Source organism: Bacillus rossius, chromosome 12 (genome assembly GCF_032445375.1).
Source record: "Bacillus rossius redtenbacheri isolate Brsri chromosome 12, Brsri_v3, whole genome shotgun sequence".
In the NCBI taxonomy this organism is placed as follows: domain Eukaryota; kingdom Metazoa; phylum Arthropoda; class Insecta; order Phasmatodea; family Bacillidae; genus Bacillus; species Bacillus rossius.
Window position 1 is genome coordinate 45,909,354 of NC_086339.1, and position 14,641 is coordinate 45,923,994.

Consider the following 14,641-nt stretch of genomic DNA (forward strand, 5'->3'; position numbering starts at 1 on the left):
TTTATTAAAAATTACATGGCATGAAAGTATAGTCACGCTTTTCTATTTTCGTCGAGTCGCGTATTATTATTTGACTTTAATTGATCACGAAGTACATAAACGTATGCTATGTATATAAACTTAAATGTTCCTGCTTAAGAATATGTGTAAATAAGTGAATTTTATAATTGCAAAACGAGGGTTATTATTATCTATAAAATGCGTGTTTTCGTGGAAGTTGTATCTGTGAATTTTTATTCGTAATACAGTGGACATATGCCGGGAATGAAATGCACTTCATACGACTTCAGACGTGGTTCTAATTCAATGAATACAATTGAATGTGAAAATAAATGTTACCCAATTATCCCTTCCCTATCTTACAAACCATTAGGTACTTATTATCTACCTGCCACGCAAGTGCAAAACGAAAACAGCACTGGAATTATTCTGTTTACCGTATCCAAGTTTATCCCTTGATCCTATCTGCATGACCCTTTATATGTTGGTCTTGTTTTACATTATACTTGCTGTTTTAATTTAGAATGTTGAAAAATCCTGTACATAACACAAAATACCTAACATATCACGATGCAAACAAATTATGTCAGGTCTTGTAAAAATATATTTCATTCGTATACATTTTACAATCATAATTATTTCCCCAGTGAATATATCTAGGATCTCTTGACCTACTAAATTAAAACAGCAAGCATCCTATACCACAAACTAATTCCATCAGGTTCGGATTAATTTGGATATGTGATACGAAACTATTAGTACAAAAATGAAACCTACACCAGTGAAATGAAAATCGACAAGTATTTTCCCGAAACGGGGTCTATATTATTTGATTATGAAATAAATTTATGAAAGAAATAAGTGTTCTCTAGCAAAAATGTCATCCATATTTATTTGTTGGTATAGAATTACTTCGTTAGTTTTGGCTTAATATATAACCTAACAAAATCATGTGTTTCAATACAAGAGTAAAGTTGAAAACACACGGTTTTGAATCGTAAATTGTAATTTTATGGTTTAATACAAAGCAGGTTTGACGTCAAAGTAATTTTTGGTTAATTTAATTATATCTGTTGCAAGATAAAGTTCGCGGCATACTTCTTTACTGCAGCTGTAAACATTCCGAATCACAATACAAACAAACAGCTGACTAACATTCTACCAGAAAAAATAACTGTCTTGCAACAAAAGTTACCAAATTCTGTTTTATTTCATTACCAACACAACCATTATTACACCACACGCTTCGTCAGGTTCTGGTTAGCCAACCGCAGGCTAAGTATGGGTCATAATACACCCCTCGTTCGTTAACCGGAGGCTAGCCTTACCTGGAGGCTAGCTAACCTGAGGATTTAGCCGGAGGTCATAATATCGGCCCTAAGTAGTTTAGTCCGTCTGTACAGTACACAGCATAGTAGTAATTTTTTTAAATTTTTTTTTTTTGAAATTTATTATGGACACACCGCGACTCCCGCATATCCGCGATCTTCAGATCCGGACGTGCTACGCTTCAGACCCTAGAAGCTACCTTCCCTGTCTGGTGAGTTACTATCAGCTTTATTCCCCGACCTCCCCTTATCTTTTTGCGGGAATTTTCTGCCCAGTTTGCTAACTGTCTGTGTACCAGTTCTGATCATGTTTGATTCGGACTGTTCACAGGGTCCAAGAGCCGGATGCGGAACTAGCCACATTTTCGCACACTGCCTCTCCAATAAACAGGCACCCTGACACCATGTTGACTGCTGGACTCCGGCCAGCGAACATCAGACCTCCGGTCCTAGAGTATTAATAAACCTTTTGGAACAACATTTAAATTATTACGTTCGAAGAAATAAGAACTATATAAACTTTCGTTATGGACTTTCACCATCTGAATTGGGATTGTTTATGCTACTTTGTATTTTTTTTCAAATTTAATTGAGTTTGTTTATATTGGCGTCGTACCGACCATGGCCTCTAAGCCCGTGCACCGCACCGCCAGTACCGGATCCCGTTTTCGGAGCGCATCCCTAGCCCAGCCTGAATGAGTCAATCGAGCGCCCCGGGCATGACCTCAATTAACTCGAATAAACTTCAGGACACGAGACCCCAGGGACTCGATTTCATAAAACAATTAATGAATGAGACAATAGAACCATAGTAATTATTCATAAGCATAAAGCAAGTGCGTCCTAGGTAATCTGTGCGAGCACCGCACGCACGGAGTGGGCAACGAACCTCATTACCAGTCACCGCGGCCACTGGCCTTAATTACATTGCCCGTGAACCTTTTCAAGTCAGGTTAGGAGAAATCCAACCTAAACAATTTACACGGAGACAATTTGTCACTATATTGACAGTCGCCAAGTTGGTGCGACATTTCAAATCATTAAATAATAAAAAACAGGTGTTAAGCCTTAAGCACCCAATTACCAGGTGCTAGATTTTATTTAAGCTCCTGGAATGTGTTTTTTGTTATAATTCAACCAATTAATATAATATAAGTTTTTGGCGCCGTCTCACAAGGGAAATGAAAGTTCCCCCCCCCCCCCCCACCCAAACGCAACTTGCGAAGCATCCATGTTCGGCAGTCTCGAACCACTACGCGCTGGGTCAAGACGTGTTCGTCCGTGAGCAGCCTTCACCTTTGTGATCACTGTTCGCTCCTTCTGTAAGTAATGTAATCATGTAACCTTCTAATTCGCTGCTGCTCACGTCGACTCGGCATGTATTCCGCGGAACCGGGCCTATCCCGACCGTATTTTTAGTTTCAGCACCACGTCGCGGATCACGCCACTTACGGTACTGGCCGACTCCAGCCACAGTGTTTTTTAGTTAATTCGCAGCGCATACACCTGCCAGCTCCAACGCCACGTAAATGTTACAGTTAATTTAGGGTCACGCTCGTCGAACCCTCCCAGACTCGTTAACTCTCGGCGCTGGCCGTTTCCAACAAACATGAATCACGTTCCCGCGAGACTGCCGCGGTAAAATCCAAAGGTTGTTGTAGTGTTGTGTTTTGTTTTAAAGTGTAAATGTAATACGGCGTAGATGCCGCACAGCACATTAGCGCGGTTTGTGTAGCGACTTTGTACCGCGTAGTGTATGTGTAGGGCGTACAAAGTACCCACGCGTACCACCAGATAGTACGTGAATTAAACATCGTTTAATATAAATTGTGTCGTCTACCATCATTCTGCACCCTTCCGTCCTCCACAAAGCCAAGCGCCGCAACTCAGGATAGATTTCAAGCCGCGTACCTGGTGGGGCATGTGGGGGTAGAGTACCCACGACCCACCATCAACGGCCTAGTATCGCAATAGCCTGGCGCCCCCCCGGACATCAGCAGCACCACGACGCCCGTAGCGCCCATCAGGTACCTCCCGGGCCTTAATGAGGTCGGGTGACGGCAATATTAAGTGAAACCTTTAATAATTAATTTAGGGTCGGCCCGTATTTTTAACATATGCGAGAGCTCTTTTAATTATGTAATTGGAATTATACTTTAATGCATTTTATACCTCTTATACCTTTGACTCTCATTCTACTGTTATAAGTTTCAACATTTAAATAAATACGGAGTAATTATATTCAGAAGGAATCACACCTTGTTTCTGTTCATTCCTCATGTCCTTTTGAAACTAAAAGATCCACTGTTACAGCAATGTGTACTGTCAATGAAAATATTTATGTATTTATTCTTTTTTACCGACACTGCCACAAAGTAACAAAAATGGTAGCATTTAGCGTGATTAACTTTCTTCCTGCTTTGGTTTGATTTATGAGCAGTGCTGTAAGAGGTGGTAAGTGGGCATGGTATGTTGGGTGAAACCCCATCGACGGGAGTCGGCGTACCAGCTCCTCCCCCAGAACTGACACCCATTGTCCGTAAGTAAAACCCAGGGAAACCCATAGGTAACAGGGAAAGATTTCGGCCCTCTAGTTAAGGCCCCAATTGCCCTGGTCCAGATACTGGAAATGGGGAACACCTCAACCCATTAAGTGAAGATGTCTGTGATCACAAGGAAGCATTTGCTCTGGGTCTTGCGTGGATAAGGTCCTATTATGTCCACCACTACTATGTGAAAGGGCTCGCCTGATCGGGAGGGTTGTTGCTGCTCCACACCGTCCGATCGACGCGCTTTGCGCTGTTGGCACTATTGGCAGTCCCTTATATAATTCCTCATGTCATGGGCCACAACACGCGAGTGGAACATCCAGCAAAGCTCCATCTGTGTCTGCTCCATGCTGAGGTGCCCACGAGGGCCAGGCCTCCATATCCCCTGGGGCCTTGTCTGTAATTACCCCTCCAGGCACCTCTGATGGGCATGTTGCTGTTTCTGCAGGCAGCCACTCGTGCTCGCGCAGTGGCATGTCTGTTGTGCTTGCTGGAATGACCTTGAGGAGGCTGGCCAGTGTCGAGGGGATCTGGGCCTGGTATTATAGTGGATTGGGCAGTAGCATGCAGTGTGGCCATGGTGTCCTTCCTGCAGGGCTTGAGCCTCCCGATGGTGGAAGCAGGTCCTCCCAACTACCATTGTACTGGAAGATAGCCTCGGGGTCCAGGTGATGTGATAAATCATCTACCAATTGATTTTCTCACCCAGGAACATGTTCTACATGAAAATCGAAGTTTTGTAATGTGAGGCTCTGCCTTGTAAATTTGGACTTGCACCCTTGCATGGAGTCTTAGCCACTCAATGCTCTGACTGTCATTTTGCAGCCTTCAAGGTGATGCTGGTACTTCCATACCGCCCACACTATTGTCAAAAACTCTTGTTCATTTATGTGATATCTGCATTCAGCAGGTTCGAACTTCGCACTGGAATACTCTATGGGATCCTCGGGGTTCAGCCGAGCTAATGTATGGCACTCTCAGAACAGGCGTTTTACATCAGCATGCCGCTCAGCATATTGCTGCATCTTCCTCAAACGACCCACTCTGCCCGCATAGCAATAAGCACTTCGCACAACTGTTCTTCATTTTAATGGTTATCTGCATGGCGTACAACATTTCCTTCCCTGGGGGCTATCCAGCCTGAGCAGCGGGTCGGGATGTCGATGGCAAGATGCAGACAGGCAGGATGACGAACCCCGTGCCTGCTCGCCTCTTGCTCGCAGACGCGCGGTATCGTGGAGTGAAGTCATTCGGGTGAGTTTGGCTTGGCCGAAGATGTCTTCATTCGAGCTCGGCTGCACTCATGGTGAAGATGGGGGGACACTGTTCCCGTGGCGTGAAAATGAAAGCTAATCCATGTGCGACTCCTCATACCTAGACACACTCTTATCTGGCGTGGCAAGGTAATCATACGCTATCCTGGCACATCGATTTCCGCCTTCTCACTGCACCTGAGTATGCGCGGTTTTCGAGACTTAGAAAATTTAAGGATATTTTTAGTTTTATGCCACTAAATTTTTTAAAGTTTGTAGTTTGCAGGTTTGTTAGCCATACTTGTTGGGCCCCATTTGACTTTGTTTGGGCTGTCTCGTGATAAAGAAAAGTGAATTCAGTGCTTAGTGAGATCTCAAGGAGGGTTCAACAGGATAGAATGTAGAACAGTGTGGATTTATTACATAAAAGTCACTCAAACATGGTGCGATCGCAGCATTCAGCCCATTTGCCTTTTGGTGCTGGAGCACAGCTCTGTGCTCTTGTAAGCCTGCATGTTACGTTTATGACCCGTGATGCGGAACTAACAGTTCGTTGATGCTCGCGTAGCTATGTTTCGAGTCACAGTTAACATGCAAACTTACAGGATTGACCAACTCCAACAGCAAAAACTGCCTTTCAGCAAGACTGCCTCTAGGTTCAATTACCTTACATAATACAGTAACTAGCATAATGCACCAAGTGTTTAATTGTGATTGAAATTTGCCAGAGTAAGTCACATAACTATAACGAACACAATGTGTGATTAAACCACATCTTTACAAGATGTTTACTTTTATTTATTAGTTTGCAATCTAACACAGTCAGAAATCAGCAACCTATGCTGTGCACCTTGTTTCATAACTAGCCACTTTCACTCAGCAGCATTCAAGCAAAAGGGCCTTCTAGTAGACCATGCTGGGGCTGACCATTAGTTCCAAGCTAGCTTGGCGCCCTCCACAATAGAATCAACAACCCAGCACCAGAAATCTCACTAGGCTCACCCTGGGTTTCAGCCGTGAAACCATGTGTGATGGCAAGTACACTGGAACTGTTACATTGCACGTCTTGTAACTACGTAATAACATTGAGGTTAAGAATATTATTGTACATGAAAAAAAGTGTTCACACGCATTTGAATACATTACTGGGCCTGTTTGTAAATTGCCATAACTTATTTACATATATGCACAGTGAAACACAGAAAGACGAAAAAGTTCAGTCAACAGGATGACAGCAATTTGGAAATTTTTTTTTCAGTTAAAAACAAGCTAACAATAAGCAGTTTTCAATCATTGCAAATAAATCCCTAAAAATGAGAAATAAAACCCATTTTTAAATTGCATTGTAATATATTCAACCATTATGTGAAATACCTATTGCCATTTACGAAAGTCTGTACAAGAATTTGTTTAAATCCTTATTTTTTTTCCTTTACTTGAGGGGAAAAAAGGGCGCGCTATACACGAGTATATACGGTATTCATTTTTCATCCATATACACAAAATAAATAGACAAAAGTAAAATATCATCAATCTCTAAACACTTTATTGATTTTTTAAAACTGTATATTATTGAAAAAATGCTATTTATAAAATGCATTTTAATTACTGTACAGATTACAAAAATTACATGATACAGTTAAAAAAATTTCCACTTTTATTCACAACTCAACTTTTTACTTACAAATACATGTTAGCTAAAATTAAATCAGATGAAAACACAACTTCAAAACAGTTATTTTTACAGTTCACTTTTACAATATCCTTCCATAGGAAGACACCGTTGCTACTGACTCACAGCTGCATTCGCTATGATGCTGGGGCTGTTGATCACTTCCCCTAAACTATCCAACAACTCTTTCCTGTAGTCGTCGAAGTCACCGTCCACTTCGTTGATGGTCTGGTCTTCTATCACCCACAGCGTACACTCCGTCTCCCGGATCAGCCTCTCGTCATGGGAAACTATGATCACGCCTGAAACACGGAACACCCACGTCGGGAACATGCTAGTGTTGCGAGGCTGCTGGTATGGTCCGGCGGTCCAGGGAAGCTCCACCCCCCCGACACAGGTGAGACCCGTCCTCCTTACCTCTTTTCTTACAAGCACCTCCATTATTAGGTGCTTTCTGACAATCACATCCCTGTCCGCAGAATCTGACGCACCTTACTCATCCTGCGATCCAGAGAGCACAGTCTTGTGAAGTGGCCCAACTAGAACCCCACTGTGCTCGCAACTTCCAGTTTTAGTCGTCTTTGATGATGCCACACTTCGAAGGGTGGGATTTGAGATGCATATAAAAGGGCAGGCCAACCTGCGAGCGAGCAGTAAAATGAAGAGGGTGAGTAACCCCGTGGCAAGTGATAGCAATGGGCTTCGTGGCGAAGATTACAGTCAAGGCATGGTGGATGAGCTGGTAGTGTATTGGGACAGAGGTGCATGGTGAGAGAGAAATAGTAGAGAGCAATTGTCGAACCGAGCTCTAATAGTGAACAATGGACTTGATTCCATCATTGATGTAGCTGCTCCGGTAGCGAATTTTAATGGAGGTTGCGGAAACTATGTGTGATATTATAATACACACAAACATTTAGATATTTTATTTAACATCTGTACTGTTTAAATAACCTAGTAGAGAATTTACTGAATCCATTTCAATGGACATGTTGAAAAACTGTGTACAAACTAAAATAACTGAAACACAAATAGTAAACTGGGAGAAATGTTAACATGGGAATTTTTTCCCCTTTACTTCAGTAACTTACTGGCTAGTTGCTAGTAACAATATTCTCACTTCAAAAATGTCAATACTAAATATTTTTAAACATCTTTTGTCAATTTTTTTTTAAAAACAAACTGCACAAACTAAATGCAAAATGCATAATACATAGCATCTTCCATAAACAAAAATGAAGGCCATATCACATTTGTAACTAGATTATAAAGAATAAGTGAAAAAAACAAACAAAATGTATTATTTCATTACCATGCATATAGCAAAAACCAGTAAATCATGTTTGTGCGGATCACTGATACTAAATACTGGTGTAGCAGAAAAAAAAGTTCATTAGAGATGTGCATCAAAATATTGTTTGCTGTGTTACAAATCTATGACGTATCTTTGGCATTTCATTACAAGGTGGTGTCATTTTTAAACGTAAATAGTGGGAAAAAATGTTTCCCAAGGAATGAAAAACATTGATTTGAATGTAAAATAAAGCATACTTTGTATAAACTGCAAGAAAAAGTGCATATATACAACTTTTCTATGTACGTATATCTGTAAACATACAAATGTGAAAGAAAGTGAAAAAAGAAGGTGAGAAATAATGAGGGGGAAAAAAACAGGAAGATTTGGGGAAAAGGCAGAACTGGTTTCATTATGTCATCACTCCGTCAGCAATTAGCTAAAAATAAATATATGCCAAACTCACCTCCTTTGTAGCCATTGATGGCATCTGCTAGGGCATCAATAGATTCAATATCCAAATTATTGGTAGGTTCATCCTGGAATGGAAACAGAAAATTTGTTGAATGGAAGCACAACGTTATCACAGTCAAGAAGCACATAAAAAAAATTACTCATTAACTTTTCTGTAAACACTATAATTTCATTCAAGTAAGCAAAATCAATTAAAATGATCCCAATATTTTTTTAGTTTTTCTATATTTGACTTTGAAATGAGAAATTGGTAAAAAATTGCAACCATATTGTTTTAAAAAATGTTAGTTATTTAGTTGTTAACAATTAATTTTTTTTTATATAAAATAAATTAAATAAAACCATGAATTTATACAGCAATTAAAAGAAAATCCATTGCAGTGCACATTTTAGCACAACTGAAAAATGCTTATTTTTGTGAAATGGCAGAATATACTATAAAAATAACGGGAGCTCTCAATTTTTTTTACAAATATATAAGAGCAAATGCTCAGATATTCCAGTAATTACTGGTTATTTCAGCAACATGTATCACTAAAAAAAAAAACAGTCAAGGATGAAACGATAAAGAAGAAAGAGTGATAAAATGAGAGGATGCGAGAGAACGTCTAAAGTGCATGTCTGGGTGTCCAGTTCTATGGTGGCTAAAAATAACATTCCTTGATTTTTCTTTCTCAAACTTAATTTATTTCCTGAGTAACTCAAACTTTTAGAAAGTGATTGTAACTTTAGTTTAATACACGATTTTTGAAATTCATTCAAATTAAATAAACACTTCATAACAAATGTTATGTTGGAGATTTGTGAAGAAACCTTTCTCATAAAATTTATCTTAATCAGGCCAAAATTAGCTTTGAAAATTGTATTCCTTCAAGAGGAATTGAACCCACATCTTCTCCTACAAATTGGGCAAACAAAGAAGTGGCAGATCTGAGACATGTGGTTTTTGAGGTTACTAATAAATGGTTTTGATTTTTATTTCTAAGACAACTTCAATTTCAAATACCTTTTAGTGCTCTAGCAACTTTAATTAATGATCTGAGAAATGTACACCCCAAATTAACTTTTATAGTTGTGAGTTTGATGTTGGGCAGTTCAAGATAAAGAGAAAAATATGCCGTACTGAAAAGAAGTCAACCAAAAATGTGAAAATCTGACCTTTTATGCTTGATAAAGGTAAATGGAACTTCATGGTGATTGATTTTCAAAGTTCTAATTGACAAGTATTAATACAGTGAGTCCACATTCTAGAAAATCAGGGAAGTTGGAATTGATAAGTAAAGGCAGGGATTTCACTCGAAATTCTGGAAAAGTAAACAGTGGGATACATATTTTATGGGAAGTTTAGGAAAATGTCTTGCTCTATTCTGCAATCTCAGACTGTGAAAGCATTTTTTTTTCCAGATATGTTTTAGTGCACAGTCAAGCACACTATAAATGGTGTATGCAAGGCACTGTTTTCAATACAGAAAGTGGCGAGAGAACTTAGCCAGTTACTTGGACGATGAAAGCCGAATTTTCTTTATATTTATCAGATAATCACAACATAAATTATTTAAAAACCAATTCTAATTCTGTAAGAAATTTGAAATTTTTGTTCAGGAAAAATTGAGGATTTGTGTGGACATCATGTTATAATTTTTTCAAGCATTAAAAGTTCAGAAATGGCAGCAGGTTTCTCATAGCATCATAGCAAAACTGCATCCAACAAAACTAACACCAGCCAACTTTTTAGATATGTATAGTCCTTATTTGAATCCTGTGTGATGCATGTGCCTGTGTATTGACCAGTTATTAACCAGAAGAGAGGTGGATGTTCTAAATCTTAAAAACCACTCACAAAAACATAGGCCGACCTGGGATTGCAAACTTACATATCACACCAGCCTCACAGGTTCTACAATAAAGAAACCCTTGTGATATCACTACAACCTCAAAGTTGTAGCCTGTGCTGAACACACACACACCTGCTGCAGCATGCAAATATAAGCTCTGAGAGAAGAATGTGCAGCGGATGAAAGATGTATGAAAACGAGCTTCATTGGGGGTGAAAGTGATGCTGATGTAGAAGGAAATAAATAAATAAATTTCTGATTTTAATGAAGAGACATCAAAATGTTCAGGGTCAGCTTGCAATCAAGGTTGGCCTTACTCATATAAATATGTAGTCCAATAAATACATTTACAGCTAAACATTTTTAATAAAACCCCTGTTAATACAAAACTCATTAATACGTGTTTTCACAGTCCCCATCAACAAAATAGAAGTTATACAAGGCTAAGCAGTGTTTTTAATTACAAACACGGTTAATATGAATATAAAGTTTTATTTTCCACATGGAAATATATTACATTAATTAAAAAATTAGTAATACTAGAAATGGACAAGTCTGCAAATTTGAGTCCAGTTGAGTTCAGTACCTAAACCTTCAAGACAAGTCGAGACTTAATCAAGTCAGTGGAGATTGGAGACCTTAAAAAAGTTAAGCTCAAGTACTAGATTTTTTTTTATAGTTAAAGTGTATTAGAATGGATTATGCTACAGTAATCATTTTCAAAATAAATAATGGATGCAGAAAATTAGGTACTAGTACAGACAATATTTTGATACATTTTGAAAGTACAAACGAAAAAAAATTTATCAGCATTTTATGTTTAGTACTAATATGTATGTGGTTTGCCTTATTTAGGAATCTATCTACTGCAGAAGCGTGGCTTTTGGAAAATAAGGGGAAAAATAACATAAATAATGTAAAATACATCATACTTTAAAAAACTTTGAAAATTGCAGGAAAACATAAATAGTAAGAATATAAATGCAATGTTTTAACTATAAAGTGTTTGCAATAAAGTGGTACTTTATTTAAAGTTTAATTTTAAGAAAAACACTTGAGTTTTATCTGGTTGAGTGCAGTGAACTTTACTGAGCTGAGTCATCTTAACCTACTCGCTTGACTTGGCTCGAATTTGCCCGTATCAGCCCATCTTTGGTTAAAATAAACATTACAGAATGAAAAGAAACTAGAAACAATGTAAAGTTTAAATGAAAATAATACAAATGCAATTTCCTTGGTTTAATGTATGCCAGGGAAAAACAGTTTAATGAAGGCAAGTGCACTTCTAAGTAATTTCCGGAACTTGTTGCAATCTGTTATTGTTAAAGCTTGCGAAGAGCTCGAAAGAACACATTTTTTTTTCAAACCACATTTGAAGTAATCAAAAATTATATTTCAGCATCAGCTAAAGACACTGTAATAGGTCCAGTTCATTTATTTTACTTATTACAAATGTCTTTAAGATATTTGTGAATTCATCATAAAATTTTAGTTAAAGATCTCATTTTAAATATTCAGTATTTAAAACCCTGTACTAAAGCTGGGTGGAGTAAAGAAGCAGTGCCAAGGGACAAGAGACGCCCCGCCGAAGCTTGCGGTCCCAGCCAAGTTGACCAACCAGTCTCTTTCTTTCCTTCTGGCCAGTGGGGAAGCAGCATTTCAAGGATAGTTGAATATTTAATTCAAAACTATTTTCCAAAACATCATACAAACAATAATTATGATTTAAGAAATTCAAGTACCAATGTATAAATGTAACAAATACAAAAATTCAAACACAATAATGACTGGGGACAGTTACATCATAAAAACCTGGCACAAAGTCAGCTTCAACTCGGAAAACAACAGTTGTGCCGTGGCATATACTGTAGTTAGCTATACAAGGGTGGGAAGAGATGCGCGCGCAGGTCTGACTACGCTATGTCTGTTTTACAAACATCAGCTATGGAGTGTAAAGGACCAAATGTTTACACATCTGCGCGTATGTCGCCGTGCCGTACCGTTGTTGCCCGGCCACAGACTGGACCATGATGAACTTCACTCTAGCCTGTGGCAGGGAACTCGCACATACGTCTGCCCATTGCCCTGCAGTTGGAATCATATTGGAATCATTACTTCCAAGTGAGAGCGTATTGAATTGTGTTCAAGTTTTGATACAAAACTGGAAGTATTATGGCAAGCAGAATGACAGGAAGGCTACATTTAAGTTGGTCGCATTTTAGATTTAAGCAAGTCCACTGAGCGCACAATCGTACGAAATAAGGACTCTAGCAAATGTTGCTATTGGTTGTACTGGCGAGAATATATTTGACATTAGATACCAGAACAGAAATGAACAGATGATTCAGTTGTAAAAAGATGTTAAATGAATGGTGCAATGAAAAAAAAAATCACGGGGCTGACAGGATTGGTGTGAACCAAGTGGTGATACACAAACAAGAACTTTAATTTTGAAAAATGAAAATGTAAATATCCAGACAGAAATATTGGTTTCGCTGCTAGTAAAGGATGGTTTAAAAATTTTGTGTAAATGTACGGAGGTCACTCCTGAGCACGCAAGCCAACCAGCCGACTGACGATAGTAAATAACCATCCATAACACGGTGTCATATTGCAATACAAAGTATTCAATGGTAGGCTTATGGAGATACATGATGTGACATATTTATCATTAAATGTTATTCTACACATTTATATTACCTAAAGACTATTTCCCTACACATTTTGGAACACATTAAGTAATTTAGCCTTGCTGTATATGGAGACTAATGCTTCAGAATACGCAATTTAAAAAAAATACGTACATTTTTAGGAACGCATTAGGCGTGCTAAGTGAGGCATTGGTGTATACAAGTATTTTTAAAGCACATTTTACCATATAAGGAGTGTTATACATGCAGTAACTGAGAAAATTTAAAATTTTTTTATCTGCTATACATATTTATAGAATTATTATAAGTTTTGTGATTAACCCGAATTTGCAATAGTTTGTATGGTATAAACACGTTTGTGTTAACCTACCAGAATCACGACGTCGGGAGCATTGAGGCAGAGCTCCGCCAAGGCCACGCGTGCCTTCTGCCCCCCTGAGAGGTCTTTCATCTTGATGGTGTGGGCGTGGCTCGACAGTCCGAATGTCCCCAGCTGCTTGCGGGCTTTCTCGTACGGCAGGTCAAACAACCTCATCAGGTACTCCGACGGCGTCTCTTCTGCCGTCAGGTGCTCGCCTGAATGTTGGTCGAACCGCCCGATCCTCTGCAAGACAATTACATGGCCACGTGTAGTTTTGAAAATGCTATGAACTCACAAACACACTTATTCTTTACATCAACTGGATCTCTAAAGCTGTCCCAAATGCTTCACGTAAAAGATAACTATATTCACGAAATGTTACATAGGGGCCAAATATTGCAGTTATGATATCCCAAATTTTGTGTTTATTTATCAGAAGTGTTTTTCTCTAAATGCACAGAAAAAAATATTTTGCCCAAGGCTTAATAACAGTTTGTCTGTATCACTAGTACAAGTGTTTAAAGAAGTCCCAACTTGAGAAGTTTGATATTAACTTATAAACACAATCTATTTTAATTTTTTTGAGAATTCCTAATTAAAAAGTTGAAACATTTTTTAAGTCCCTCCAGAAACAATTAACAGTTTTTCTGTATTATTAATAATATTATATATACTTATGTTAAAGAGTTGGGCCAATAAAATTATTTCAAAGCTGTATACTGCTTTCTACTCATTACCATTAACACTTTAATTACTTAATATTTCTAGTAAAAATTTTAATACGGTAAATGATTTTGTATGTCCCTGAAAATTTTTTCAATAAAACACTTAAGTCAATAATGAAGTAGAATAACGTACAGATAATTTAAATGAATATGATGAAAAAATTAAAATAACACTAAAAAAATATTATTATTGATAAAAACATAAAAAGTTATAAGTGCCCCAAAAAAATGAGAATTTTACTGATGAAAAATTACCTCCCAATTATTTTAGGACCAAGTCGTCTAATTTTCTTGTTGATAACAAGTCCAGTTTCACTTAACAGCAAATCAGACTCCTCTAACTTAAATGTATTCATATACCTATTTATAAAAGCAGTAATATCCATGCCAAAAGAGCATCAAAGCAGGAAACTGCCTTTTATTTCATTGCTAACAATCAAAATCACAAAATCTGCCTTAACATTTTTTTACTACTCAAACAAGGTATGTGTTTCAAACA

The 14,641-nt window shown here is 38.1% G+C and overlaps 1 protein-coding gene across 1 annotated transcript in view; it reads right to left on the reverse strand.

Moving 5' to 3' along the window:
* Positions 1-6,764: 6,764 nt before the first annotated feature.
* The window catches only part of LOC134537913 (ATP-binding cassette sub-family F member 1), a 51,126-nt gene continuing 43,249 nt past the window's right edge, over positions 6,765-14,641 (reverse strand). Inside the window, exons 9-11 of the mRNA XM_063378867.1 lie at positions 13,427-13,660; positions 8,563-8,635; positions 6,765-7,104 (exon numbers count right to left, since the gene is read on the reverse strand). Of these exons, the coding sequence (XP_063234937.1) occupies positions 6,917-7,104; positions 8,563-8,635; positions 13,427-13,660 (495 nt within the window). The 3' untranslated portion in view covers positions 6,765-6,916. The remainder of the gene's footprint in view (positions 7,105-8,562; positions 8,636-13,426; positions 13,661-14,641) is intronic.